Here is a 27,951-nt window from a genome sequence, read left to right as displayed (position 1 = left end):
AACATGTTCTAATGCGTTTTTTTCTGACGATGGAGGAATGTTATAAATAAAATTAAAATAATATTACATTTCTGAGTATTTCTTTATTCAAATTGTTGTAAATCAGACAAAAGGAAAAACATTGTATTTGTGACGTAGAAATCCGCCGGGCGGGCCACAAGCTCCCTGCTCCGCTCCATTCCAACGCATCCACATGCAGACAAACAGATCCGTGTACGTTTTGCTTTTTAAACTTACTTTAACCAATCAAAAGCACTGAACTTGGATCCATACAGGATTATCTACAGTAACAGGAAACTGTCATTTGATTTTAAACGTTTATTTTTTCGGCACAGTAATAAAAACAGAATGTAATCTATATGCATACAGTCAGTGACAATTATACAAAATACATACTTGTAAAAATGAGTGCAGTGTTCGAGTAATAAGTCTCATGTTCAACATTCCCAAATGATTGTTTCTATATGTAATAAATATAACCATTCTTTAATATTGATGTTAATATTCATCACCATCACCACCCATGGTAGGATCAATAAAAGAGCAAAAATAAAATGTTCAAAATGAAGGACTGAATGAAGCTTTTCTGGCAGAAACATTTTTAGTATGACCTTCAGAGGAGCTGTGGATCCATCTCATCTGCAGCCTTCAAATAATATATTTATATCAGAAACTATCATTTTAAGAAAAGTTACCACTCTAGAAACAGTCACATAAACTGTTTCCATGCCTTTGAAGCACCACAAAATAATAAAGAACTTCACATTTTTCGGAACCGTCACTGAAGGTTGAATGGTTTTGTTTCAGAGGTTGATTCATTCGAACGCTCATGCAAAAAACAAACAGAAAATCCAGATTTTAGCTGAACTGAGGAAACAAAGGAGGAACAATAGAATCACCAGCTTCTTAAGCCTTTAGAAATGTCATTTATGAATAAAGAGCCAGTTTAAAACCAATGTGGCCTCAAGGCACCACATAAAGGACAATTGAACCCAGAGCTACACAAATAGATCAACATTACTCCTGCAAACTTTAACCGTCACTGTGAAACAGTGGACATTGTTTGGCCCTCATCTCTTTGCCCATTTAGAAAATGCATCTTCACGTATCCAGAGTCACACTGCAGCACATCATTACCGTCTGAACGTAAAGCCCTCTGCAGCACGACGTCTCTTTACAGTCCAGTTGTTGTGAAAAGAATTTAACCTGTAATTTGTAGTAATTCCTGTTCTTAGCAATGCCCATTAATTAACTTAGCTTTTAAATTTCTGTTCTACTTCTTCTGTACTTTATTGAATAATCCATCATAAAAAATATGCCTTTCCTTTGTGTTTTTGTATTATTGTATTTTATTGCTGTTCATCTTTAATGTATTAGTCTCAGAGCAGAGAATTATTTGTTGGAATTTTTGCACAACTATCTCTTTGTTGCACCATTTTTTCTTAAGTCTCCGTGCTCAGAGTATAAACTTAAGAGATGCCAGGGAAGATCTAAGGCTTTGATGCGACACGAAAAATCCTCCTCAGTCACTGGAAGTTGGGACGATTAGGCTGTGCGAGACTGAAGCAGGAACAGCACCGGCAGCACCGCCGTCATGTCAGGGGAGAGCGAACTTCCTGTTTTGTCTTTGATTGGACTGTTCCAGTAAAAAGGGAGCAGGGAAGCTGCCGAGATCAGTTTTAATGTTTCCTGAGTGAAATCGTCATTTACAGCATTTACAGCAGTTTCAGGACAAAAACAAGCTTCCTGCAGATGTGGGACGAAGAAGCCACAGAAGTTCATGTTACATCAACACAGCCTTCTCTGTGCTCGAAAAAGAAACATTTGTATAAAAGAAAAAAGAAAAATCGACATTAAAAATCACTTAAAAGGAATGCATATATAGTGGAATAAAAAGCTATATTTCATGTCAGATGTGAATCTCTCTTCTGGAAGACAGACGTTCCCCCTGAAGCTTAAAGACCTGAAGGAGGAAGTACTCCAGTGTTCCTCAAAGGGACGCCGCTGCTCATGGCCGGGAGTCGTACTCGCTGATCTGCTTCTTGATGTGGGACAGTTTGGAGCGCAAGAACCTGCACCGTTTTTTCCTCATCTGGTAATGGGGGGTCTGCAGAGCAAGAGCACGGTGAGCACAAACATCAGAGATCCACCAAGGGAGCATGAAGACGAGCTGAAGCCTTCATCTACTCATCCATCTTACCTTCTTCAGGTTCCGTAGTCTCGTGTGTTCACTCATGGCATCCTGGAAGCAGAAGAAAGCATTAGAAGAATGAGGCAACACGAGGAGGCCCCTTTATGCTGAGAGGGAGCCACCAGGGCGCGCTCCTGAGCACCTCCTTATCTAAAAGGAGATCACACCGCTCCTGTTAAACCAGGGGTCTTAAACTCAATTTACCTGGGGGCCACTGAAGGCTGGGCCGCAACTTCAGCGCACACACACACGCAACCAGAAAATTTTTATAGAACATATACTATACTATTAACTATACTCTATTATTAACCGTTTTCTGTACAAAATGTACTTATAAAACTCTCAAAGACAATTAAATACCCAAATTAAAAAAATCAATAAGTAAATGAATCAGTAAAACATTTCTGTTTATTTAGTCTCCTATATCTGCTGTTTTCTAATTTAAACGTCCTCATTAACACAGTTCATTTAACACCATTAAATTATAACTATTAAACACAAAAGATGACTCAGATTAGTCATATACCCCACTGTGATTGGTTGGTTCTTCAGCTACGCACACAACACTGAAAAAGTGTCATTCATAAAAAACTGGCGGGACAGTATAAACTTTCATATTAAGGCGGGGGCCGCAAATACCCCGTGGGCTGCAAGTTTGAGACCCCTGTGTTAAACTGATTACAAGCTTAGACAAATAAAAAAACACCATAAAAATCACTAATGGGGGATTTTTGAAGTAGCAGTAGAGCATTATGCTAAAGAGAAGCAGACTACTGAATAAATGTTCTGCTTTCTGAAGGACTCTGCAGACTGCAGGCCTGTTCTTCAATCAGATCCGGCCATTCTGTGCTTCTGGTGTTATTAACATGTTCTTGTGGCGTTTTTCTGATGGAGGACATACATAAAGAAAATAAGCCTGAAATCACATTTCTGAGTATTTGTTTTATCCAAATTGTTGTGAATCAGGAGCAGAGGCCGTTTGAATGAGCTTGTACCGTGACGTAGAAGCTAAAATTGGCAGGTGTCCAATTCGGCATCTGGCTCAAAACTACACGGCTGGATAGCTCCAACATCGCTCGCCATTTAGTGCACCGCTACTGTTTGGTTTTTATTGGGGGTGTGAGGGGCTGCAAGCTAACTGGTGAGAGTGTGAAAAAGGATGAGTGACGAGAATTGGGGGTGGGGTTACGCTACGCCAATATTCCCGCCTACAACTCAGAGGTGAATTTCTAAGGAGCTCCTGCCGCTCTGCAGAAACTATGTCCTTTGTTAACGACAGTTTATTCGATTTTGGCTAAAAATGGCAGAATGAAAAATGAAAGATCACTGGGAACGCTTTGAGAATAGATTATCGGAGTGGCACTTGATTCATTCAGGAGGATTCTAAAGAATGACTGTGACAAATGCGCCTCCTGGGGCTTTATGGACCAAAATGTTTCTGTAACAAGAGACCACTAAAGATCTATGCTCAAGTTTCTGCTGAGGGAACCAAAGCCCCACACCTTCCTGCCTGGAGAACAATCTTCATCGACGTTTCATCAGAACCTCCGTCTACCGAGATTAGAGGGGACAGACTCTGACCCTTACCAGAAACTGGGGACTGCCCTCTGGGAGCCGGTCTAGATCTCTTTCCAGGTCTGCCAGGTCCTGGTTGATTTCCTCCTGTTCAGCCAGCAGGTTCTTGTACTCCAGGTGGTCCCGGTCAAACTCCCGTTTGTAGGTCAGACGCTCCTGCTCATCCAGAATCTTTGGAAACAACCTGCAGAGGGACAGACCCCGTGAAGATAACTCATGTCCAACCCAAAGGTCTAGGCTGAGAACCAGCACTCACACACTAAAGTCCTCTTCTTCCAGCTCATCTCCAGAATCCATTCCAGGGTCGTAGTTTGTCAGCCTGGACTTAAGCCCCTCCACAGAGCTGCTCATGTCCGAGTCCCTGCAGACAAAGGTGATGATATTTAATGATATATGGTCAGGTAGGTGCTGTGAAGAGACAACAGAAACCTTCAGAACAGGAATGTTCTGATAATGAGCCTGCTGGGTCAGAACCTGCTTCAGACACACAGACGCTGCTTGTGTGAGCTGAACCCTGAAAATTCAAGGTAAAAGCAGTTTTTTTTGTTTAGTTTTTTACCCAGTTAACATAATTCCAATGGATTCTGAAGCAGAGAAAAGCAGCTTTGTGCTGACATGCAGCACGTGTTGGATGGTGTTTTCTGTCGTCGGCGACAGCTCCGGTTACAAAGGGTTAAAGAGCGATCAAGAAAAAAAACAAGCCAGAGGCCAAACCACAGAGGATTAAGGTGTCAGTCCCCATTTCCAGAGCCAAACCCCAACCGACCCACCTCAAAACAAAGGGGAGCGGGAACTTCTTTGGAAAAGAACCATCAGATCATGGTCTTACCATCAGACAAGGGAAGATCAGACACATTGCTCTGTTTTTAACCACACAAAGGATGCCAAGCTTTGCAACACATGCCAAACTTAAAAGACCCCACTAGCAGCTCAAGACAGGACTTGATCAGCCTTTTAAATAACTCAGAGGATGAGAACACTATCAACAGATGAGATGTCAGCTCAAGTATTTACAGACTCACAGATACACACAGGAAAGGAGCTCCTATGTGGAGCAACGTAAACTCAATCATCTACAATGACGTGGTCAAACACATCGCAACCCTCTTATCTCTGTTGGTAGGAAACACGATACAACACATTCACAACAGTCAGGACTTTGTCAGCAAACACATCAGGAGCCAGATGATGCAATGATCTCCTTTAACATGGCGTATCTTTTCACCTGTATTCCCACTATGGAAGGCACAGAAATTATGAAGACAAGACCAGACCAAGACCCAACCCTGCCCGAAAGAACAAGCTGTTCTCAGATTCAAAGGAAATTCTGCAAAACCCTAGCAGTGCCGTGGGATCACCAGCATCCCCTGTAGGGACCGATCTGTATGTGGATGTGGAAGGAGGAGAAAATGATCTGACATCCGTCCCTGGAGTTGCAACCTCACACTGCTTCAGATACATGGATTTCCCAAGAGTTAAACTCAAAACCCAGGACATTGTAGATTTCACTGGCTGTATCAATGCAGTAGACAGATCCATTTGACTGATCATGAATGAACTGCTCTGCACATAAAGATCCACCACAATCTGAGCACTGAGATGCACAGAAAGCCCTCCTACACCCACCAGGATCTCATGTTTGACTCAAACCGCCCGCCCACTTGAACATAAATTAGGAGTATTCGGAACATTTTAGCTCAGAGAGAAGCTATCGCTACAAACCCGGAAAGAAGCAACAAAGCAAAGATCTTTGTTAAGCGACAGGTGTGTTTCAGAAAAGTAGAAGGGTTTTCCAAACACACATCCCTGTTAACCTCAGCAAGACACAGAAACAAAAAGTGGTCCAGGCCTAGAACAAAACATGGAGGGAAAAGTAGAGGAATGTTAAAATGTCCTAATCTGAACATTGGGGAAACCAGACGGCCAACCCTCAATTCAGTCCAGATCATTCCAGTAAGGCCAGATAATCGTGTTTCTATACTCATAGTCTAAACGTGAACAACAGGTAGCATCGAAGAGCGTTCTTCTCAGAAGCAGAACAACATCATATTCCTGGAACATCTGTTATAGTAGAAAAAAGAAATGTGAGTGACTCCAACGCTGAGACAACGTGATCAAGACACATCTATTAAATGGTCAGAATCAGTATATTGTTTGCATAATTATTTTTATCTATATATGTCATTTTTCTTGTTGTTTATTTTTATTTTTTGTAATTGTGCTTTTGAACTGTTTGTTTGTTTTTGCTTATTTAGAAAAAAATTCTAAATATATCATACATAAAAAAAAAAACCAGGTACTGAGACGCATTCACGGATTCACACACTGATGGCGAGCGGCTCTGCTGCCTTACATTGGGGTCAGCTTACTGGAATATTTATAAAACAAACTGAAATCTGTGATTTCTGTTTGGTTGTTGCTGCTTCCTGGTGTTTTATATGTTTCTGAAACAAGAGAACGCTGTAGACGTTTGCAAAGGGGAGGTTTCTGTTTGTATCAGCAACAAGAGGATTCCGGATGATTAAACTCAGAACCACTAATGCCTGTGAAGACGAAAAAAAGCTTTAGAAAGTGCCACACCAGAGAGCAGGAAGGAGAATAACATATCTGTTAAGAAACAACGATGAATGTCAGTGACTGCAACGATGAAGTAAACAATCCTGGATAGGAATAGATGAGGAACTGTCTACAGTGGAGAAGGTGGGAACTCCAGAACTAGCTTTGCCAAAAACAGATGTTGCTGCTAAGGTGTTTCTCTCATCGTAAGGAGGTGAGGCGGAAGGGGGCACTGCAGGGGTGGGGCCACAGACTTTAAGATACTAAACACCCTTAGGGGGACAGGACTGTTGGACTCAAGAAACAGTGACCCTTTGGTGGCTCTGTCCCATCACAACAGGACACTTCTATGACCTGTCAGTGCGCCTTTTTCAGTTCATTTCCTTCCCTTCTACCATTGACTATTTATGAGAACTGGCCTGAGTGGCCCCCTCCCCACTGGCATTCCAAACAGAAAGTACTCGCTGGTCCCAAGAAGCCAAAATCCCATAGACTTCCATAGAGAGATAAACAGCTCTTACTTGGTCATTCAGTTGGTCAGAAGAACCATTCTTGATCTGCGACCTTATTTTAACATGTGCTTGATAGTTTTTCAAGTTATAAACTGATCAGATCCCTCAATAATAATCAGTAGGGGGTCTCACGTCAAACGTCCCGAACCCGCTTTCAGCAGAAGGGGTGTGGATTTCTAACAAGCTCAATCCTGATTGGAGAAAGTGGTTGCCATAGAAATGTTGACACAGATGGACTCTGACTCTTTACCGATGATTACTGGTTCCTACATGGCGACGGCCATATCACAGAAAAATGGCGACTGAATTGACTTAATTTCGTAGGAACCGGAAGCAAGGCATTTTCTATGGGTGGCATCACACCCGCTCGTCCAGTTCTCAGGTACAGTCCATGCCTCCTACTCAGAACACCAACCCCTCCCCCACCTCCGCCACCCTCCTCTAGCAGAACAAGAACATTGATCAAACCAGAACAGATCTTACCCAGGCAGGTACAAAGGTTTGTTGTAGTCCATCTTATCCGGGTGGTCTCTGAAACCCCCAACCATGTCATTGGGGGAGTTGACGAGCATTTGAGGATTCTCTGACACGTTGTTGATCTGAAAGACAACAATTTGATTGAATTTGATTGAATTACAGCAAGTCAATCTTAAAACACAACAGAACCATGCATTCAGGCGTTAGTCCCCTGAAACCTGCAGCAGGACGCCTCTTTGTCAGAAACAACATCTAAACTGGAGTCCATTAGGTAGTGATTCTCCAAGATCTCTGGTTAGAAACCGAGAATCCTCTCATCATTATTCAGAATTAGAAAAATTCACCTCATCTTCTGCTGTCATCTAATCAGGTCTCAGCCTGCTGCCCCCCTCCCTCCTTCAAACAGTCTTTACAGTCCCATTCACCCATAAGCACACACATTCACCACTGGTGGCGCCTGGTGCCAACCTATAACCACCGGGAACAATGTGGGGTTCAGCGTCTTGCCCAAGAACACTTTAGCACACGGGTGGGCAGGGGGGGAACCAAACCTGTGATTTTCTGATCAGTGGTTGGCCGATCTACCTCTGCACCACAGCCACTACACATCCTGCTTAAGCTGGAGGTTTCCCACCCTCCAGACTGACCCCACAACAGTCAAAGATGAGACGGTGCTTCCTGAAACCTGAACGTGGAGGATTGTCGTTTCGCAGCCTCCAGGACCTTCCAGTGGTGTCCAGTATCAATCCTTGAGGGTTTTACTTCTTCACTGTTGTAACACATCTAGTGGAATTAATCAGCAGCACCCCCTGCTGGAGGGCGTCTCTGAGAGGGATTCGTCCTTCTGGACTTCAGGCACAGACTTTTTTTTTTTCTGACTTTTTCTAAGTCATAAAGCTTCTTTTCTTCAGCAGCTGTCACTAAAGTGTAAATGTGTGTAAAAATGGCAACTAGAGATGAATAAAACATGATGATGTAATATAAGAGAGCACAGTCAACTACAAGCGTTTCTAATCAAATTCATGTCAACTTGTTTTTCAAAGACAGAGTCAATGAGGCACAGGACGGGGGGGGGGGATTCTACATTAATCCTTCAATCTGCAGCACAGCATCATCTGCATATTCAAAGCAGCAGTGCGTCAGACACACAGAGGACCACTTCCTCCAAGTTTGCTTCACTGTAAACAGCTCTGACACTGGACTGACGGGTTCTTCTGCTTCCTCCTGAATGTCTGAATACCGCAGATGCCGTTGGCCACGTCAGCTGAAAGTCGGCGCCAGTCCGAGCGTTGGGGTTTTTTTGGGTGAAGGTCATTTCTTCACTGTTATGAGCTTCAGACTTGGAGTGTCAGGTTCACTCCCGCCCCTATTTACCCCCACAGCTCCAGGATGAAACCCAGAGAAGATGAATGGCCCCACCCTGAAACTGCAAACAAAACCATCCAACCTGCTTCACGCCTCATCTGCTGCGCGCGTGCATGTGCACATGCACACTCACACAGCTCCTTTGTCTGCGGGAACACTGCTTCTGAGAAACTCATCTGCATTATTGTTACGATTCTCAGCCTCGTGATGTTCCCTGTTTTTTCCTTAAAGTCAGTGTCATCCAAGCTTGGTCCTCCACAACTTCTACACAGCACATTTGACTCTCTCCTGTAACGCTGGATTAAACAGCATGACACATTTTCAGGTGTCTGCAGAGCTCATCCCATAAATCAGGTGTGGGGGCTCAGGTAGAGAGACTTAGAAAAGACTACTTTAAGTCATTCTCACACGTTTCAGAAAAAAATAACCAAAGGAATGTTTTGTTGATCCCCAGGCTTTTTCTTGCCTTTTTCTGTTTTAGGGGTTTTAGTGATGACTACTTCCTTAACAGGGAAAGCTAAGCACAATAAGTAGTTAAACTGCTTTGTTTGTTTTGACTGTTCCCAACCCATTTACTTTCACTGAATTTGTCAGATCGGTGCGTGCTCACAGCAATCCAATTGTACCAGCGTACATTCCACTGGTTAGTCTGAATTTAGCCAGACACATGACAAACTCCAGACTGGTTGAAAAACGAAGCACAGATAACCAACTGGTCTCAATGTTTCCACCAAGTGATGCATTCATAGTCTGTAGGAAATCCTGTAAACGGCTTAAAGGAAACCTGGATATTTAGAGGATCTCTTTTGATGACCTGATCTTGAAGAAGCAGATGAACTCTGAAAATGTTTTTTTTTTTTTAGGACAAACAGTATTTAATTAGATGCTCGTGTCTGTGCTGCACACTAGAGCTCATTTCTTTTTTAAATCTATCTTTGTATTTTAAAAAATGGCGTTATTTTGTGTTTTATTCATTGGGTTATATAGATGAAATACAAAAACTAAATATTTGTTTGTGTGAAGTAACTAAATTTTTTTTTAGAATAAACAATAGAACAATAGAATAGAATAGAACAAATCAATATTTTTTATGGAATTCCATTGAGTCCTAAATCAGATCATTTAAAAAAACGTTAGTGTTGTGTAAACTAAAAGTTATGTGGTAATGATCTCCAGCCTTCTGCACAGACGTGCACAGTCCTCAATTAGATCTCCTATGGGGGATCTAAAATTTTTATTATTATATTTTATGATATTTTACTACATATTTATTTGTTTAATGTGTTTATTATTATTATTATTATTTATTGTCTTAACATCTTAACTTATTCTTATTTATATTTCAGGTGTTTTAGACTTTTTATGCATTAACTTATTTCAATTTTTGCAAAAAAGGGAATTGGTGTTTTAATGTGCAGCACCTTGAGCTGTTTTCTTTACATGAAAGGTGCTATAGAAATAAAATTAATTGGAATTAAATACGTTAGATGTAGGCCTGCACAATAAATCACAAATTTATCATTATCACGATATCAACTGTGCAATACGCATATTGCAAAAGACGGCGAAAATTGCAACAATGTTTAGGCTAAAACAATCTAATAGCAGCTTGAAGTATTTAATGAATCAAATAAATCCCTTTATGTGTTTGACCAATTGGATGGAGCTCTTTTATGTTATATGTTCACCTCTTATGTAGACTAGGGTTAACTCTCATTTAAACTAAGCTGTTGTTGTGCAATGGAAACAAAGTTTTTGGTTGTTTTGTTATTTGTTTATGTATCGCAAATATATCGTCATCGTAATATTGATCACTAATATCGCATATCGTGAGTTTTCCTCATATCGTGCAGCCCCAGCTGGCTGCACTATTTTTAAGCCCTTTTAACAACCAGGAAGTCTTTTTGTTGCCGTTTGTTTTTGTTTAAATCAAGTGTCAAAATTCATTCCCTACCGCTCTGGCTCCTCCCCATTTCTCCAGTTGTAGGGGTATTCTGACCTTTAGTGGTGTCCGAACATGTTTTTTTAAGGAGAAGCCGTAGGAGTAGGGGATCAAATCAGATTCAGCCTAAATGTGCATTTTTTAAACTATGTGATGACCTCGAGGGGTTAGGCATGTGGGCTACCAAGAGATCCCGTTTGTTTGACACTCACCCACTCTCCGATGCTGTTGTGGAAACCAGCACTAGCGACCTTTGGCTCCTCCCACAAAACTCTGTCCACGCCCCAGTACCGGATCTGGGAACGAGTCCGAGCCGCAAACACCAGTAGAATGATGAGGCCGATGAAGACCAGAAAGCCCAGTACAATGGCTACGGCCTGAAAGGACAAGGAAAAATATACCTGTATATAAAACTCCATCTTACTAACAAGAAACACCAACCAGATACACAAGACACACAATGCACATCCTACAGAACTAGAAAGTGTTTGTTCCATCTAAGCAAACACCTTTTAAACCCTTTATCTCAATCAATGCTCTTTTTCCTGTTAGAAATGTACCAGGGACGTTCCTGGAACTTTAACACATCCTCCTAAAAGACCGGATTATTCTGGAGCAGCAGGATTTAAAAAAAAAAAAAACTTGATGCAGTCCAAAGAAGAAAGACTTTCATTCAGATTGTGGCAGAACCGGCTGCTCTTCTGCTTCACATCCAAAACCCGAGCAGCAGACCTCTCACACATCCTGAAGGAGCACAATGACGGAGCACCACCCACCTCCTGAGGGTCCACCACACAGTAGTGGTACATGTACTGGTTTAAGAAGATGCCCTGGGCCTGGGTCTGCGTCTGGTACTGCGCACACATCTGGTACACCTGGTTGTACATCATTGAGCCGGAGGACTGCGCCATTGGGTTCACGGCCACAATGTAAACAATGGTGGCGATGATCGTCAGGAACGCCAAGATGGCGCTGATGATGATGGTTGCCAGGTAGAACTGGGTAGTGCGAGAGGTGCTTTGTCTTGAAATAACGATGATAAAAATGATGAGGACAGCAATGAAGGTGATGGCAGAGATGGCAATCATGAAGCCTTTGCCAGATTTGGGATCCACTTGCGTTCCTCCATAGCCATAGGATCCACCGGAACCACCGGAACCACCTGTTCCGTAGCCGCCGTAGGACCCACCGTAGGACCCACCGTAGGAACTTCCACTGTACGAGCTGCCGATACCTGGGATTAAGCTAGTTCCACCTCCCATGAGGCCCATTTCATACTCCCACGCCAAAGTGGAGGCCACGCATGCGAACACGGCCACGCACAAAATGATGATGATGATGCCCAGTATCTTCATCACTCCTGGGGGGGAGGTCCAGCGGTAGAAGTGCAGCATGTGTTCCCCTTGATGGTAAGGGTAGACTGCATTGGACATGACCTCGCTATGCCTGTGTTTGCTGAGAATAAGGGGGGGGGGGACAGGAATTAGTTGCACTGAAGCACCTGAAAGCTGATGGCAAAGCTTTGACTTTGACTGTATCTCAGTCATTTTGTATCAACACAGAGAGTGAACTACAAATGCATTTCTAAAGAAAAGTATGTTTTTCCCCCCTCTTTTTTTAATGAGCAGTTGAGCTGTACATGCAGACACTGCAGCAGCAACACGGCCTGCAAGGGACCGTCAACAAAGGGCAACCTCCGTGAAAACGTCATTCTGTAAAAATCAATCTCTCAAAAATGAATAAAGGTCTACATTTATATGAGCTGGTAATGAAGACTTGTCAGCATATTCATGCTACAATGAATATTTTGTGAGAAATTCCATCTTTATTATGTTTGAGATATTTTTTCTAATTCTAAGAGATGTGATTCATAATAAGGTTGCTCAATAGTTCTAAAGATACTAAAGCTATTGTAACCAAACCTTTCTGTACTGACTAATCATGACCCTATTATCTTACTACAGCAGAGATTATGTCAAAAATTCCCTTTTTTTATTTAAATATATTTCCTCAATAAACCATCAAAATTTTCATCTTCAGAACTCAGTGGATTCATAAATGGTCGTCGCAAAACGCTAATTTTAACTAGATATTCACTTTGGGAAATTGATGACATCATATTTAGTAGTGAGCATGGTGTCTAATTTGCTTTTAAAATCCAGGGCACTACATAGACCCACACGATATAGTTTTTTAGTAGTTAAGGAGAAGGCTGGGAATTTGGATATAGCCTAGATGTAGGGATAGGGAATGAATCCGGATTCGGCCATAGAAATCTGGTATTGAACCGGATAGGTTCTTTATGTTCAGATAATCCATTATAATCCAACGATTGTTCAGAAGGTCTCTGCCTTAAGCAGAGAACGAAGCCCCCCTCCTTTCGAAGTCTTAGTTGTTAAATTGTTTATACCAGTCTTTTATAATCAGAACCTTTTCTTGTTACTCTAATAAATGTCACATGTGGTGCCATCCCTAACGTCTTCAAGAATTCTGTTGATGAACTCGTACTCAGAAAAACAAGCTCAAGCGCACAGATGAGATACAGCAGGCAGGGCACAGACACACAAACATGGGTCCATTTCAGTCTGGCTTTGGCAGGAATTCTTCTACAGTTTTCATTTCACTGGACTCTGAAAAAAAACCTTTGTCATGGTTTCATTGGACATTTTCCACCGCTAATCATATAGCTTTATGATAAAACAGTTTAGTAATCTGGTTGGATGGCGGGCTCCATCTTAGAGCGGTTTTCTTTGCAGCTCATCAGAAGCTTCGGATCTTTCTCTGGAGCCGATTTGAGCTCTGATGACGGTTCAGGTCCAGGTCAGAGACCCTGACAGGGATTCAGGTGGACTCTGCTTTACACAAAGCAGTGCAGTGAGGTTTGTGCATATGCAGCAAAGAAGTGGGGTAACTTACTGTTTGCTGCCACTGTGGGTGTGGGTGTGTGTGTGGGTGTGCTTGGTCCTTGGCATGTTGACGTTCAGAAAGGTCAAACTGCAGAAAGAAACAAAAACAGCACTGACTCCACCTGCTAACACACTTTTCAGAACACAACATCAACACAAACCAGATAACAGAAAACCATGAAATAGTGGGGAGGGAGGGAGCAGGTTACTGGACCACAGGAAGGAACCAGGTGGCACACCTGTAAATCCTTAGAATCAACAGTAATCAGGAGCGACTTGAAGGTCTGACCCGGGAGATCGAAGGTTCTAAAACCAGAACCGCTCATTGGACTTCAGATGCAAACATCGCAAAGCCTCGGAAGTCCAACAGAACCAGCTGGAGTTTTTGACCCAGCTGGACTGTCGATCCAACACAATATACTTTTTTTTCTAATCTAAAACCTCATTTATTGTTATATATTTTAGTTAACATTGATTTTTTATATATATTTCTTGATATAAACTCAACTGAAAAGGAACTTTTACTTTCAAAATGAGACCTTTTCCTATTAAGAAATTAGAAAATCTATTTTTTTAAATGGTCTAGCAAATAGAAAAAGTGCTTAAAGATAAAACATTTTACATTATTATCAGTCTATTCCGGCCTGCCGCGCGCGTCAGACCAACTAAAGCAGCAGCTCGACAGCAGAGCCGCGAGCTCAGAACCTGACACCGAACTGAGAGCAAGAACCACAACAAGGTTACCGGACCCACCTGAAGAACTTCAAGAAGAATAATCGGTCCGGATGAGCAGAACAAAAACGAAGAGCGACACCGACGCGCGCGCGGCTGCATCAAAACACTCCCGTGCTCAGCAGTGCACGGCCTAACAGGTGCGCACGTCACGTGGTCTCCTCCCCCAGGTAGTGCAGGACCAACCGGTTTGTCTCCCTCCGCCCTCATTCCAGGAACAGGATTCCTGTTGATGCTTCGGTCCGAGCCGGTTTCAGGCGCTTCAGAGACAACAGTCATCCTCTCATCTGTTTTCTCATTCATCTTTCATTTATTCATCACCTATTTCATTATTCTTGGTCCAGTCACTCACTTTAGAATGATTTGATGGATCATCCGTTTATTATCCTGTTCATTTCGTATCGATTCATCCAGATTTTGGTGTGTTTATTCACTAAAACAGCACCTATGCACCTGCTTTTTCTCTACATGCTTCCTACTGCTAGGGGGCGGGGCCTAATCTGGTCTCTTCACCTTGAATTCGACGTTACTTTACATTTAGAATTGATAAAGTAAAATTAATAAACCTCCCAGATCCCAAGTGGAATATTCCTAAACCTTCCCCCCCCATCCCACACCACTAGAACACTATATAGAATGAAGGAATTTATATTTTTGTGGTCCTTATTTCTCTTAGGCTTTTTATCTTATCTTTATTTCATTGAAGGTTTTCTTTCAGGTTTACTGTGTGGGGTTCCCGCCATTTGAATTTAAAAGGGACTTCCTTAACATTGCATATGTAAAGAGGTCTTGATGCTGCAGCTCCGAACTCATCCCCCTTCAGGAGAAAACAGTCTTTGATCTTCTAAGACCATCTGGAAAGCTTGGCTGTAGATCTGACATGGACCTGAATTAAATTACCTTTAGGATCCGATTCAATGTGTGGGAACCTCTGAAGGAGCCAACTCACATGTGGAAAACAAAGCTTCAGGATCTACCACCTGTTGGGGAGTTCCTGCGACTGTGCTGGACCCCCATGGGGACACAGTTGGGGGTAGGACACGTCCGTCTGTGAAATAACCCCCTGGACGTCTGAAGCAGGAAGCACGGACCAAATGCTGTGATTCCAAGTATGGACTGAAGGAAGTAGGCAGACCTTTCGGCCAGCCAATCCGAGCATCCAGAGAAGGAGTTGTGGCGGCCATGTTCCTTCCGGAGGAGGGGGCTGAATCCACAGGTCAAAACACCGGGACGAAGAAGACCCCTTTTGTTCTCAACAGGCTGGCATGTTAAGACGCTGGTAATTTTGCGCTGTGCAAGCTCTGAAACTGGGAACCCGGACGTCTGTTTTATTTTTGTTTTACTCTGTCTTAGAAATATTGTTAGGGAAATAAATTTGTTAATCTTAATCCAGAATCCAGTGGTTTCTTCTTCACGACTTTTTGAACACGCAAGGAAAGTAATCTCAAAGCGACAGATTTTTTCCTACGAGAACCAGAAAATGAACGTTTAGAACATTCATGCCTTTGCAGAGAACATGTGACCCTTTTCATTTTCTTTTTTATTCATTCTGAGGGTCATAGGAATGAAATGAATCAGTGAATTCTACTAACTCGACCTCTGAAGGCCGTCCGTTGCTGCAGCGCAGGTCCTGAACCCAGAGCAGCAGGAACCACAGGAAACCAACAGATGCAGAGGCTGCAGATCACAAAGCAGCTCCACATCCGTCAGTTAACCGCAAAACAAGAGAACCGCTGATGAGGTGTTCTGACAGAGCGGTTCTGAAGGGTGAGGTCCGCATATCCCCCTGAGTTTGGACCCAGTTCCCCAAGCATACACTGAGACTTTGGGTTCCCCGGATCATCAGCTCTTCTGTGCTGAAGATCCAAAGCCACGTGTCTGTTTCAGGACTTCAGCACAACATTTAAATCATTTTGTTTAGACTGAACCACAATAAATGTCGCCAACAGGACCCGCCCAGTTTCACGCAGAAGAAATGTGGAGATCTTTATTAGTTCCTCTGTTCAGGTTGATCTTCTGCTCTCCACCTGTTGCGATCAAACTGCTGTTTCCATACGTAAAATACGAAGATTTTATTGGCTCATAGCAGTATGAAATATCAGAAACAATAAAAACAGATACACAAAATGGAAGAAGAACAACCTCCACATGACAGCAGATCCCCGTAGAGGCGATCCTGCAGGGATCTGGGATCTGAAAACTCATGGTCCTCTTAATGGAAGCATCCAAAGAACCTCATGGGGGGGTTTCAGACCAGCGTTCTGTGATCTCACAGGCTTGAGGAGATGCAGCTCGAGCCAACAGCAACAAGTTCATGCATGACAAAGATCCTCTATGGGGTGCACCTCAACAGGCTGCAAGGCAGGGATGGGAATTTAACCAGCGGCCTGGTCGTACTCCTGGATCTTCTGTTTAATGTGGGAGAGCTTATTTTTCAGGTACTCACACCTGTCCCTCTTCTCCAGGTATGTTGGATCCTGTAAAAACAAAAACAAAAAGTTAGTGCTTTTCTGAAGCTTCTTGGAAGTCGGAGAAACTCCACCAGCAGGAAGGATTCTGAGAAACATTCATTCCAGACACGGATGTTCATCACTGCTGTGTTCTCTGTGCTCCCACGGCTGCTGTGGGTGCACAGAACTGTGTGTACTCTTTCACAGGTGACCTGAGATGTCCCAACTCAAAAAGCCTTGTTCAGATCTCACCAACCTCAACAACATCCGTCCTATTTCAAATATCCCATTCATTTCCAAAATCCTTGATAAAACTGTTGCCGCTTAAATCACTACACATCTTTCTGGCAATAAACTATGTGAACAATTCCAGTCTGGCTTGTCTCCACTTCACAGTACTGAACATAGTCCTCCTCAAAATCACCAATGACCTCCTCCTGGCTCCATCCTGGCCGTACTCACACCCACACCATTCAATTAAAGTCATTTACTTCCCCTACAGTTGCCATCATGACAGGTGTGCCCAGGGCTCTGTCCTGGTATCCCTGCTGTTTATCATCCACCTTCTTTCCCTTGGTCACAATTTCCGTCAACATCACATACATTTTTACTGTTATGCAGATGACACCCAGCTTTACATTTCCACCAAACCAGACTCTACCCTCCCACCTCAAGTCCACTCTCACTAAAACCAACAACGCTACTAGGCTGTGAACCAGTACGGCAGTGGAAAGAGGGCTGAGGGACGGACAGAGTTGTTCCGAAGGTGGAAGTAGGTGGTCCAGGATGGCACTTAACTTGAGGGGAGGGGAAAATGAAGCTGTCAAAGGAGATTGTTTGGACTCCCACAAAAAACTCAACAAACTTCAACTTGTCCAAAACTCTGCCGCCCGCATCATTACTCAGACCCCCTCCGTCCATCACATCACACCCGTACTCAAGCATCTTCACGGGCTACCTGTCACCTACCAGGCCACCTACAAAATCCTCCTTCTGGCCACTTAAAGGCCCGTACACACCGGGACGAATATTCGCCAGGCGTTATTCGCCAGCGTTTTTCGCCACGTTTTTTGTGTTCACACCCAGGCGATTTTCGCTGACGGTGAGCCGAGTGAACATGCAATTTCATTCCCTGACATTAGATGGCGCTTAATGTAAACAGAAATACTCCTGTACACAAGGTGGCGCTGCGCAACTTTACGCTTCTTAAAGTCGCTTTTCACTCAGAAGAAGATAGCAAGTATTTACGCGCTTGTCAGAATAATACAAAGAAAACATGAATATTTCAAGCATCAGTAGCTCCAACTGGTACTTGGTAAGGGGATATTTAAGAATGTCCGTCCTTATTTCTTTGCGGCAGTGTTGACGCTACTTGGCGTTTATCTTCTTCGCTGGTATGTGTGCTCAGCAAGGCAGTTATGTGTTTGAGCGCCCCCAAGTTGTGTTTTACTGTAACTTCAGAAGCTCCATACACGTGTGCAAAAGCGCCATTCTCATTGGTCGAATAGATTTCGACGCGACGCGTCGAAAAAAAAAAACGAACCTGAGGCGTTTTTTTTTTTTTGACGCTTTGTCGCGTGGCGTTTTTTCGCGTCGGTGTGCACACTCTCATTGGTGCCCTTTGTTTAGTCACGAGGCGTTAAACGTCGGCGAAAATCGCCGGCGAAATTCGTCCCGGTGTGAACAGGCCTTAAGCCATTCAGAACCCCCCCTCCCCCCCTTAGACCTCATTCAAGTCGCCACTCCCGCCTGCTCCCTCAGGTCCTCATCCTCCCTTCAACTTGTTATCCCCACTGCCAGCCTTGTCACCGTGGCGAGCAGGGCATTCAGTTGCTCTACCCCACAACTCTGGAAAACCACCCCCCACCCCCCACCAGCCTCCGGATTATAGACTCTCTCCGTTACTTCATCTCCAGCCTTTTCAGACTTGCCTACTCTTCCTGACTGTAATGCACCTGTGTTTTTAAGCTTTTAACTCATCGTCTGTGTTTTTTAATTATGCTTTTATCCCTACCTTGAGTTTTGAGAAAGGTGCCCAGTAAATAAAATGTAATATTATTATTTTCCACAGTTGACCTGAAACTCTATCTTTCACTGTTGTCCTCTGCTGCTCAGTGGAGGAAACCTCAGCCGTTAAATGGATTGATTTGTCCAAGAGGAAGATCAACCACAGTTCACCGTGACAAAGTTCTTCAGAGGTCCTGGAGGAGAGTTTCAGTCATTTGGTTTCAGTAAGGCTGAAACTCCAATTTGTTACATCATCAGATGGTGATCTCTGTTGACTGACAGTTTTCTCAGAAGCAACAAGCGGCGTTCCGATGTCAGAACCATGACTCATGCCACTGTGAGGCTCCGCCTCCAGCAGCAGTGGCAGAAAGACACAAACACAGAAGCGATTATATCACTTACACGCCCAACACACCCGCAATCAAAGACAGTTTAGGTATGAATGACGAGAGGGGAACGTAGTCAAACCACATTGAGCTTGGTTCTACAAGTAGAACATCAAGTATGGCCATTTGTCCAGTTTTAATAATTTGTTGGGTCTCCCTGTGCCTTGAAACTTCAGGGTTGTGCCAGGAAGGGCATCCGGTATAAAATTCTTTACCAAACCACCTGTGCAAATTAGTGATAGCTGATTTGCTGTGGCAACCTCTAATGGTATAAGCCGAAAGGTAAACAATAACTTATTCATTGATTCATCTCATCATTTTTATTAAATTGCTTATTATGTCAGCTCTTCATTTGTCCAATAATTCCCTCACTAATTCATTTTACGGTAACTCAATTCTACATGTATTCATCTGTCATGAACTCACATGTTCACTCATTTACTTTTCAATTCATTCAAACCTTCAACTGTTCATACATACAGAGGAGTAAATAAGTATTTGATCCCTGGCTGATTTTGTAGATTTTCCCTCTTAAAAAGAAACAGTTTGTCATCCTAATGGTAAATTTAATTGAACAGTGAGAGATAGAAAATCAATAAATCTACTTAAAGAATTGATATACATTTATTTGCAGTTCACTGAGGGGAAATAAGTATTTGTCCCCCAGTAACCATTAAGAGTTCTGCTTCACACAGACCAATTAGACTCAGTAATTAGACCTGTCACCTGAATTGAAGACACCTGTTTGAACTCCTCACCTGTAGAAAGACACCTGTCCACAGAATCAGTCCATCAAACTCCAAACTCTCCAACATGGAAAGACTTAAGAGCTTTCAGTGGGTTAAAGAGAGAAGATTGTAGACCTGCACAAGACCATAATCGACTGCAAAACCATCAGCAACAAGCTGGGGGTTACCATGACAACAGTTGGTGCAACATGGCCATCAATCCACCTGAAGGTCTGGGGCTCCAAACCAGATCTGACCTGGTGGGGTTTTCATGATCATGAGAACAGAGATCTGCTGTGGTCAGATCTCTGTGGCATCAACTCAACAATTCACGTTCGACCCCAACTCCATCCCCGCTGTCAAGCATGGAGGTGGAAACATGATGATTTTGTGTGTGTGTGGGGAGGGGGGGGGGTACCATCAAATCCTGAGTAAGAACCTCGTTACCTCAACCAGGAGGCTTAAAACGTGTGTTGAATGGTTCTTCCAACAGGATAATGACCCAATACATACAGCCAACACAACCAATGAACGGCTGAAGAAGAACCAGATCAAGATTAGCGGTCCAGTCAGTCTCTGGACCTCAACCCTACAGAAAACCTATGGAGAGAGCTGAAGCTCAGAGTTGCTAAGCAACAGCCACAAAATCTGAATGATTTGGAGTCATTTGTAAAGAGGAGTGGACCAGAATTCCCCCTGATATGTGCAGAAACCTGCTCATCAACTACAAGAAACCTTTGATCTCTGTGCTTGACAAGAAGGGTTTTACCAGTCTTTCTAGCAGGAGGGATCAAATACTTATTTCTATCAATGAAATGCAAATAAATGTGAGAACGTGGATTTCTTGATATTCTATTTTTGTTCAAATTAACAGTAAGACGACAGACTTACAATTTCTCTTCAAGAGGGAAAACCTACAAAAACAGGAGGATCACATATTTGTTTCCTAAACTGTAAATTCATGTGTTTTACTAATTTCTACATGAAATCTTTCACTCGTCTGTTTATTCATTAATTTGTCTAAACAGCCCTGTTTTTATTGTTGGTGTATCAGCATGGTGAAACATCTGATCCAGGTTTCTTTAGTAGCAAAACTTTATTTGTGTTTCTCACATGTTTTGGTATTTTGGGTTCTGTTGCCCTGTCAAGTACTATCATTGCAGGATCTGCAGTTATCTGAATCACTAAAGAAGTGGAACATGGTTTTGCAACAGTTTTAAGGATTTGTTCCACCAAAGTAAGAAGTGTGGTTTCAGTGTAAATCAAAGCAACAGGAAGAAGGAAAGACTGTTAATATACCAGATGTTTCCAGATAACTAGGAGTTTGAACATCACAAGGTTACTCACTGCTTTCTTCATTTGGTACTCCTTTAAGATTTTGTTGATGCGCTCCTGCTCCTGTAATGAAACTACCATCAGCCTGTGTGCATAAAGGCGTGTCTGAGCATGCTCAGTACGGAGCTGCTTTTACCATCTGGCTGGATGGCCTGGAGGCGAGATCTTGCATCATTCTGTCCATCTCTTCAAACTTCTTGGCCATTACTTCAACCTCTTTGTGGATATCCCGATACTCTGCGTACTGGTCAGTAAACACAGCCTTGTACCGGTCCCGATCCTCAGCCGAGTGGATACTGGGATATTTCCTGGGCAAACAGGACGCAGAGAGTCTTCTTAAGATGCTGAACAATGCTGACCTGTTCTGTTTCTATTTGAACTCAGGTTATTAAGAGGCCAGCCAGCCTTTACACACTGGCTCAGGAAATCTTGATTTAAAGACAACTTTCACAACTGTTCACAACGTCTGAAAACGGACATTTAAAGTCCCAAAGTTATGTCTGCTTCAAAACCACATGTGTTAAGGAAAGACAAAAACTAGGGGGGGAAACTAATGAGTTTTCAGTTTGAACTAATAAATTGGATTAAACAAACAACAGGTCTGTGGAAAAGACAGAACTCACACTATATAGTCAGCTATGACCACGGGTTTGGGGATGTGACCAGCTGGGATGTGACCCTGAAGGATCTCTGGGTCTGCTGTCATTAAGGAAGACCCCACAGGGAAATGTTGTGCATCCATGATGTCGGGCTGGACAGTTGGCAGAGGCGTCTGGTCGGAGGCCCGAGAGACCGAATCCAGCTGCCGAACAGAAGGAAGAATTTAGACTGCTGCTAAGCTTCGGAAACAGAAAGGGTTAACTTACTATGGGCAGTGGAATCGAAGAGCCGACAGTCTTCATCTGGCAGAGATGAGAAAAATATGAGAAGCATCAGATGCATGCAGAGGTCATGTCAGTCATTTCTCTCTGGATTTAATACACATTTTGAAGAAAAGCAGCACTGGATCAGGTCTGAAAGCTCATGTCATCAGCTCCTCAAGAGTAAGACGGGAGCTTTGAGCTACAGTATAGACTAAAAGTTTGGACACACCTTCACAAACTTCACGGTGTGAAGGTCAGTGTTATGATTATGTGACCTGCAACAGACTGATGACCTATTCAGGGTAGGCTCCTTCTTTCCACCCAACAGTAGCTGGGATAGGCTCCAGGAACCCCGTGCCGCCAAAAGGGGATGGATGGATGGATGGATGGATGGATGGATGGATGGATAGATGGATAGATGGATAGATGGATAGATGGATAGATGGATAGATGGATAGATGGATAGATGGATAGATGGATAGATAGATAGATAGATAGATAGATAGATAGATAGATAGATAGATAGATAGATAGATAGATAGATAGATAGATAGATAGATAGATAGATAGATAGATAGATAGATAGATAGATAGATAGATAGATAGATAGATAGATAGATAGATAGATATGCTGTGGATGATGTTGTGTAGTCTTATGATGATGATATCCAATATTCATATATCCCAGCTGGCATCAAGTGAAGGCAGGTTAAACCTGGACAGGTTTGGATCACACTCACTTCTAACAGAAACATATGTCTTTGATTAATCAGTTAAACACGATTAAACTGTGGAAAGAACCTAAAGAACAAAAAAAAGAAAAACCCACATCCACAGAGAACATGCAATCTCCACACAGACAGGGCCCAGCCAAGACTTGAACCAGCAATTTCTCCCTGTCAAACGCCATTCCCGGCTAAAACCTGAGAAGTTAGCTTCAAGATTTCCAAACACCAAGGCTGTCAAAAGAAATTTGTCAAAAGACGTACGCCACTTTGTTTCAGAATGAGTTTGGATTTAAGTTATTTTACGTTTGTTTTGGTTCACAGACTAAAGTTTGGGAACAGAGGCAAGTGTGTGACAATGGCTCCACTCCTTGAGCATAAATCATGAGAAAAAGTTCCAAAAAACAATCAGGGCAATCTTTGAAAGTTTTTAACGCTGATTTAACACGTTCTGATGCTAGCCTATCCAATCAAGTTCCTCAAATGACAGAAGCCACTCATTAAAACCATTAAAACTACGGAATCTTTGAAGTTCTTTCTCCAGCAGAACTCTTGCATCTAAAGCTCATCTTTGCCTAACTGCAGCTCTGTTCAGGAGCTATAAACCAGACTACATCATTTTTTGCTAAATGTGGAATCTACTTGTACATTTTTGTGCTTATTCTAGCAGCTGTGTTATGTACAGTACAGACCAAAGGTTTGGATACGCCTTCTCATTCAAATGAATGGGAAGGTGTTTCCAAACGTTTGGTCTGTACTGTAAGTATCTGCGCAAATATAAGAGGAACTGAATTCTTTGTTGTTCGGTTTGTCCACTGCTCATGGCTTCAGCGTCCAAAGCTCCTTATCCTCCAAATGTTCAGCTACAGCAGCTTGGTTGTTACAAAAATGTTTAAAATCGGGCCACAACAGGAGTGGTTCATATTTCCAATGTAAAGTAAACTACACCTAGTCCATTTGGAAGTGGAAAAGGTGTCCAAGACTGCCTCTTGGTCCACACTTGGTCTGGACTGGTGTAGGAAAGGAACTCTGATGTTTTAACAGAATCAAAGGACGTAGGTGTAAAGCCACCCTGAGACAGGGTGTCCAATTCCTTTCACTGTCCTGTTTCTTTTCCAACCCCCATTGGCCTCTGTGGCGTTTCTTTTTCACTAAAAACATGTGATCCATATAATTTAGCAGAAGAGGGGATTAGGAAAAGCAAGCAGGACACTGATCTTCAAAAACAGGGACAGCACCCCCTGTATTTTGACATGAGCTAGAGGGGGGTGAAGCATGCGACAATGCAGTGAGGAAGTGTTGGTTGTGAAGCAGACCTCCTGTGCAAACGCCTCCCTCCTCATCCTGGCAGCTTCGTGCCTCCATAGCTTCAGGCAAACTCCTGCGCTGATGAAATACAGCACCATGGTGATGAAGAGGAAGATGATGGCTGCAGTCTGCCCGGCCTCCGTGCGGCAGAAGGCACCGTTCATGCCATTGTTGAAAACAGGTGTGTAGCATAGACCTCCACGGGTGGTGTCCATAACATACACTATTGCTGCAGACATGTAGAGAATCGCCAGAACCAGATTGATGGAACACTCGGTGAGGGGCCACCAGGACGAGTCCAGCAGGATGGCTCTGTAGTACAGGGTCATTCCCATGACGACCAGGATAATTGTCACTATCCAGGCAAGGCCAACCACCACCAGGACAAAAGGTGTCTTGGGACCGGTGTAGTAACTGGCCCCGTATCCACCGACACCGCCGCCGAGCCCTCCGTAAAGCTGTGGCTGCGAGTAGCCAAACATGTTGAACCACTCGTTGTCCTTGTGAACGTAGGCGCAGACGCAGGCGAACACGGCAGCGCCCAGCAGCAACTGAACGCAGCCAAGGATCCTGAGCAGGCCGGCCCACGATTTCATGTAGGCATAGCGCAGGTGGTACTCCTCCACTCGCTCCTGGTAGGTCTGGGTGGAGGTGTTGCTGGGGGCAGTGGACATGATGTCCCGAGCTTCTGCACCCAGCAGCAGTGCTTCATGCTCCTTCTGGTAGCTGCCGAAAGGACGGCTGGAGCCTGGGAGGGAAGGGGATGGGGGGGCGGAATTAGGTGGTGAGCAGGGCACGCCCCCTGTGGTGTGGGACTTGATGTTTGTTTTAGATGAAGGTGCAGAGGAATGGTTGGAGGGCGCAGGGGTGACAGACTTGGTTTTGGAGCCCTGGCTTCTGCTGCTGCCACCGAAGAAGTTTTTCACAGAGTCAGGGATGAAGCGGCGGACCGGCTTGATGTCCATGGCGTCGCGGTCGCCTTCGGGGGGCTCACTGTCACTGGGGGAGTAGAAGCTCTCTGGCCCAACTGCTGGCTGTTCAGGAAGAGGAGGCGGGGGAAGGGGGTCCAAGCTGAATGCTGGCACCTTCGCCATTCCATTTAAGGTTGGTGGTGGTGGCGGGGGTAGCTGGGTATCCAGATATGGGGGGTCTGCAGTAACCTCGTCATAAATTGTAAAGTCCCTGGCTCTGTCGAACCTTCCAAACCCTCTTGAAGACATCTGGACCAGGACTGTGTGCCTTCTGTGGGACCAAACACAAGAGATTATTCTTCTGCAGAGTGGAGATTGGTCCCACATTGTTCTTTTAGGGCGGACCTGAACGGGACCCATGAGAGGAGCCCCAACCCCAGGCCTGTACCCCAGTGACACCAATCCAGGCAACGTTACAAAATCTTTGATTGTACTTCTCATAAAGGGGTTCTGAACCACTTTTTGTCTGGCTCATCACTCAGGACCTTTTTCCCATGAGAGACCCTACCAGTCTCACGAACAGTATGGTCTCTGTAGGACTTAGCTAGTTCTACAAAGGGGTTAAAACTGACAAAAAGTGACTTAAAAAGAAAAATTGTTATTAGATAGGCCAGCAGTCCCCAACCCCCGGGCCGCGGACCAGTACCGGTCCGTGGGTCATTTGGTACCGGGCCGCACAGAAAGAATAAATAACTTACATTACTTCTGGTTAATTTTTTCTGAATCTGAAAGATTTATTATTTTGAAAAATTGCCAGATTCTCTGTTACATCCGTCTATGTCAGTCTTGACGCAGGCGAAGGCGCTCTTCTCGGTCACGCAATAGGTTACCACTATAATAAAACCCAGGAGCTAGCAAAATGAGTAAAAAACAAACTTCTTTGGAAAGTTATTTGCCAAGGGGAAAACGCCCAGCCAGGAGACAGAAGTGGAGCCCTCGACTTCCAAAAAAAGAAAGCTACATTTAATAGACAGCACTTTTTTGTAGCACCATGAGTGTTGGAAGGGGGGATGATGATGAGACCTGTGCGATGTACGATGACATGCATGTTAAAGCTCAGGGTTCGTCTTGTCACGTCTCTGTTCCTCCTTTGTCGTAGCATTGCTTCATTAATCGTCCTCCACATTTTAAAGACTGGTCCGTGAAATCTTTGCATCATACCGGTCCGCAGCATTAAAAAGGTTGAGGACCGCTGAGATAAGTAACCTGAAAGGGTTTACTATGCTAGAAATACATGTGTTAGGGTTAGTGTTTACAGACCCACTCCAATACAAATTGTGTTTTTGGTGTTTTTAAAAATGCTCTCATGGCATTTTTCTTATAATGGAGGAATTGTACATATATTTATTATTATACCGCCACTGTTAGGTTGGGGGTGTGAGTGGGGGAGCATGTAAAAGTGGCTTTCCTGCAAATGGGTGGCAGGAAGGGGGGCGGGGTTGCTCCAAGCCAATGTTTCACCACAACTCAGAGTTGAATTTCTAAGGAACTCCTGCGGCTCTGCAGAAACTATGTCCTAGAAAATGACAGTTTTTTAAATACGTCATAATCATAATTACAAGAGCACTGGAAATGCTTTGGAAATAGATCAAAAGATGATTGGAGCGGGACTAAAATACAGATATGTACTTGGTGGTCTACCAAAGTGTGACCACATTGTGATGCTACAGTGAATCAAAGCCAGGTGACAAAATAAGTCCTCAAGTTCCTCAAACGCCAAAAAACATTCATTAAAACCATTCTAACCACAAAAGCTTTTTTAGAATGGTCATTCCAAACCATTCATATCACACTATTGGTTTAGACATCAGACTCTTAAATAGGGACCCAATGCCTCCCTGCGTTTTATGGGGGGGGCGAACCACCCAAAAGGTTCTCAAACGCGGCTGTGTCTGCATCTCCCTGCTTCCTCAGAGGATGGGTCCAATGCAAATAACTGACTTCACACCAGGAGTGTGATAACTAATGGGACTTAAATTTAAACTTAACAATACAGTTGAAGTTTTTAATCCTTTCCACCCATCCATTGTCTGACCCCACTAAATCCCTTTTAGGATCAAGCGGTTGCTGGAGCCTGTCCCAGGTGCACCCTGGATCTGTCGCAAGTCCATTGAAAGTAATTTTAATTATTTGTTCTGAATAATTGTGTTTATTGTCCTACAGTTGAGATGACCAACAGGCCACACCCCCTGCCTGATCAGCTTTGTGCTTAGAAAACCATCATCACTGTCTGTCTGCAGAAAAACGTCAATCACATCATAGAGAAGCCCAACATGGTAAAATTATCATGTATTCTTCAAGTCTGAGCCACCATCAACAGCTGATTCAGCTTTAATGGAAAGACCCCCCCCCAAACATTGCCCCTCCATATAAGAGTTCTCCTCTAACCCTGACTGAGACCTGACCGCCCACGAGCCAACTCTTCACCTTCATCACACACACCCACGGCTTGCGCTCCTGATATAACAACACCTGAGCTCACAGAGTCCCAGAAAAGCTGTCCAAACATGTCCCCACTCAGAGGATCCACGGGGGACATCCGGTTCCCGTGGACATCTGGGAGACTCACCTTCTGATGGCTCTTTGCGTTGCTCTGCCGTGCTCCTACTGAACCGGGTTTGGCTGGAGACAGGAAGGACAGGTGTCCTCGTCACCCAGACTCCCCTAGCCAGTCTGACAAGCCTTGTGGTGCGTTCACTGCCTCCTCCAGTGTCAGAATTGTCACTATTCACTCAAACTAAGATAGAATAATTTTCTCAGCCAACAATACAAACGTATTTAACAAACTGCTCTCAAGCTGTGGTTTAAGGAAGAGACCTCCTCATCCTCATAGTATTATTGACGGTTAGGTCACCTGTCCTCTTCTGTGGGCTTTGTGGGGCTCTGAGCACAAGATTTGTTCGAGGTAGAATTCCTGGGGGC

At 43.7% G+C, this 27,951-nt stretch overlaps 1 protein-coding gene across 1 annotated transcript; it reads right to left on the bottom strand.

Moving 5' to 3' along the window:
- Positions 1–303: 303 nt before the first annotated feature.
- On the bottom strand, positions 304–27,951 carry oclnb (occludin b). The gene is made up of 16 exons (XM_004072818.5): positions 27,599–27,951; positions 24,067–25,300; positions 22,029–22,064; positions 21,786–21,964; positions 21,299–21,470; positions 21,175–21,225; positions 16,633–16,733; positions 14,278–14,352; positions 13,535–13,612; positions 11,395–12,073; positions 10,831–10,995; positions 7,318–7,433; positions 4,023–4,127; positions 3,779–3,950; positions 2,201–2,242; positions 304–2,107 (listed from the first exon to the last, which is right to left on the bottom strand). Exons 2-16 carry the CDS (start codon positions 25,276–25,278, stop codon positions 2,009–2,011), a joined length of 3,282 nt encoding a protein of 1,093 aa, XP_004072866.2. The 5' UTR covers positions 25,279–25,300; positions 27,599–27,951; the 3' UTR covers positions 304–2,008.

This window comes from Oryzias latipes, chromosome 9, assembly GCF_053564925.1.
Source record: "Oryzias latipes strain Hd-rR chromosome 9, Olatipes_Hd-rR_3.1".
Classification (NCBI taxonomy): domain Eukaryota; kingdom Metazoa; phylum Chordata; class Actinopteri; order Beloniformes; family Adrianichthyidae; genus Oryzias; species Oryzias latipes.
The sequence above is the reverse complement of the archived record's forward strand: the minus strand, read 5'-3'. Positions and strand labels throughout refer to the sequence as shown.

Excerpts from the sequence above, each read along its gene's own strand:
- oclnb (XM_004072818.5), bottom strand. The coding sequence starts at position 25,278 with ATGTCTTCAAGAGGGTTTGGAAGGTTCGACAGAGCCAGGGACTTTACA. Across the intron at positions 12,074-13,534 it reads ACCCACAGTGGCAGCAAACA|CAAACACAGGCATAGCGAGG; the intron begins GTAAGTTACCCC and ends CCTTATTCTCAG. Across the intron at positions 2,243-3,778 it reads AGGGCAGTCCCCAGTTTCTG|GATGCCATGAGTGAACACAC; the intron begins GTAAGGGTCAGA and ends TTCTGCTTCCAG.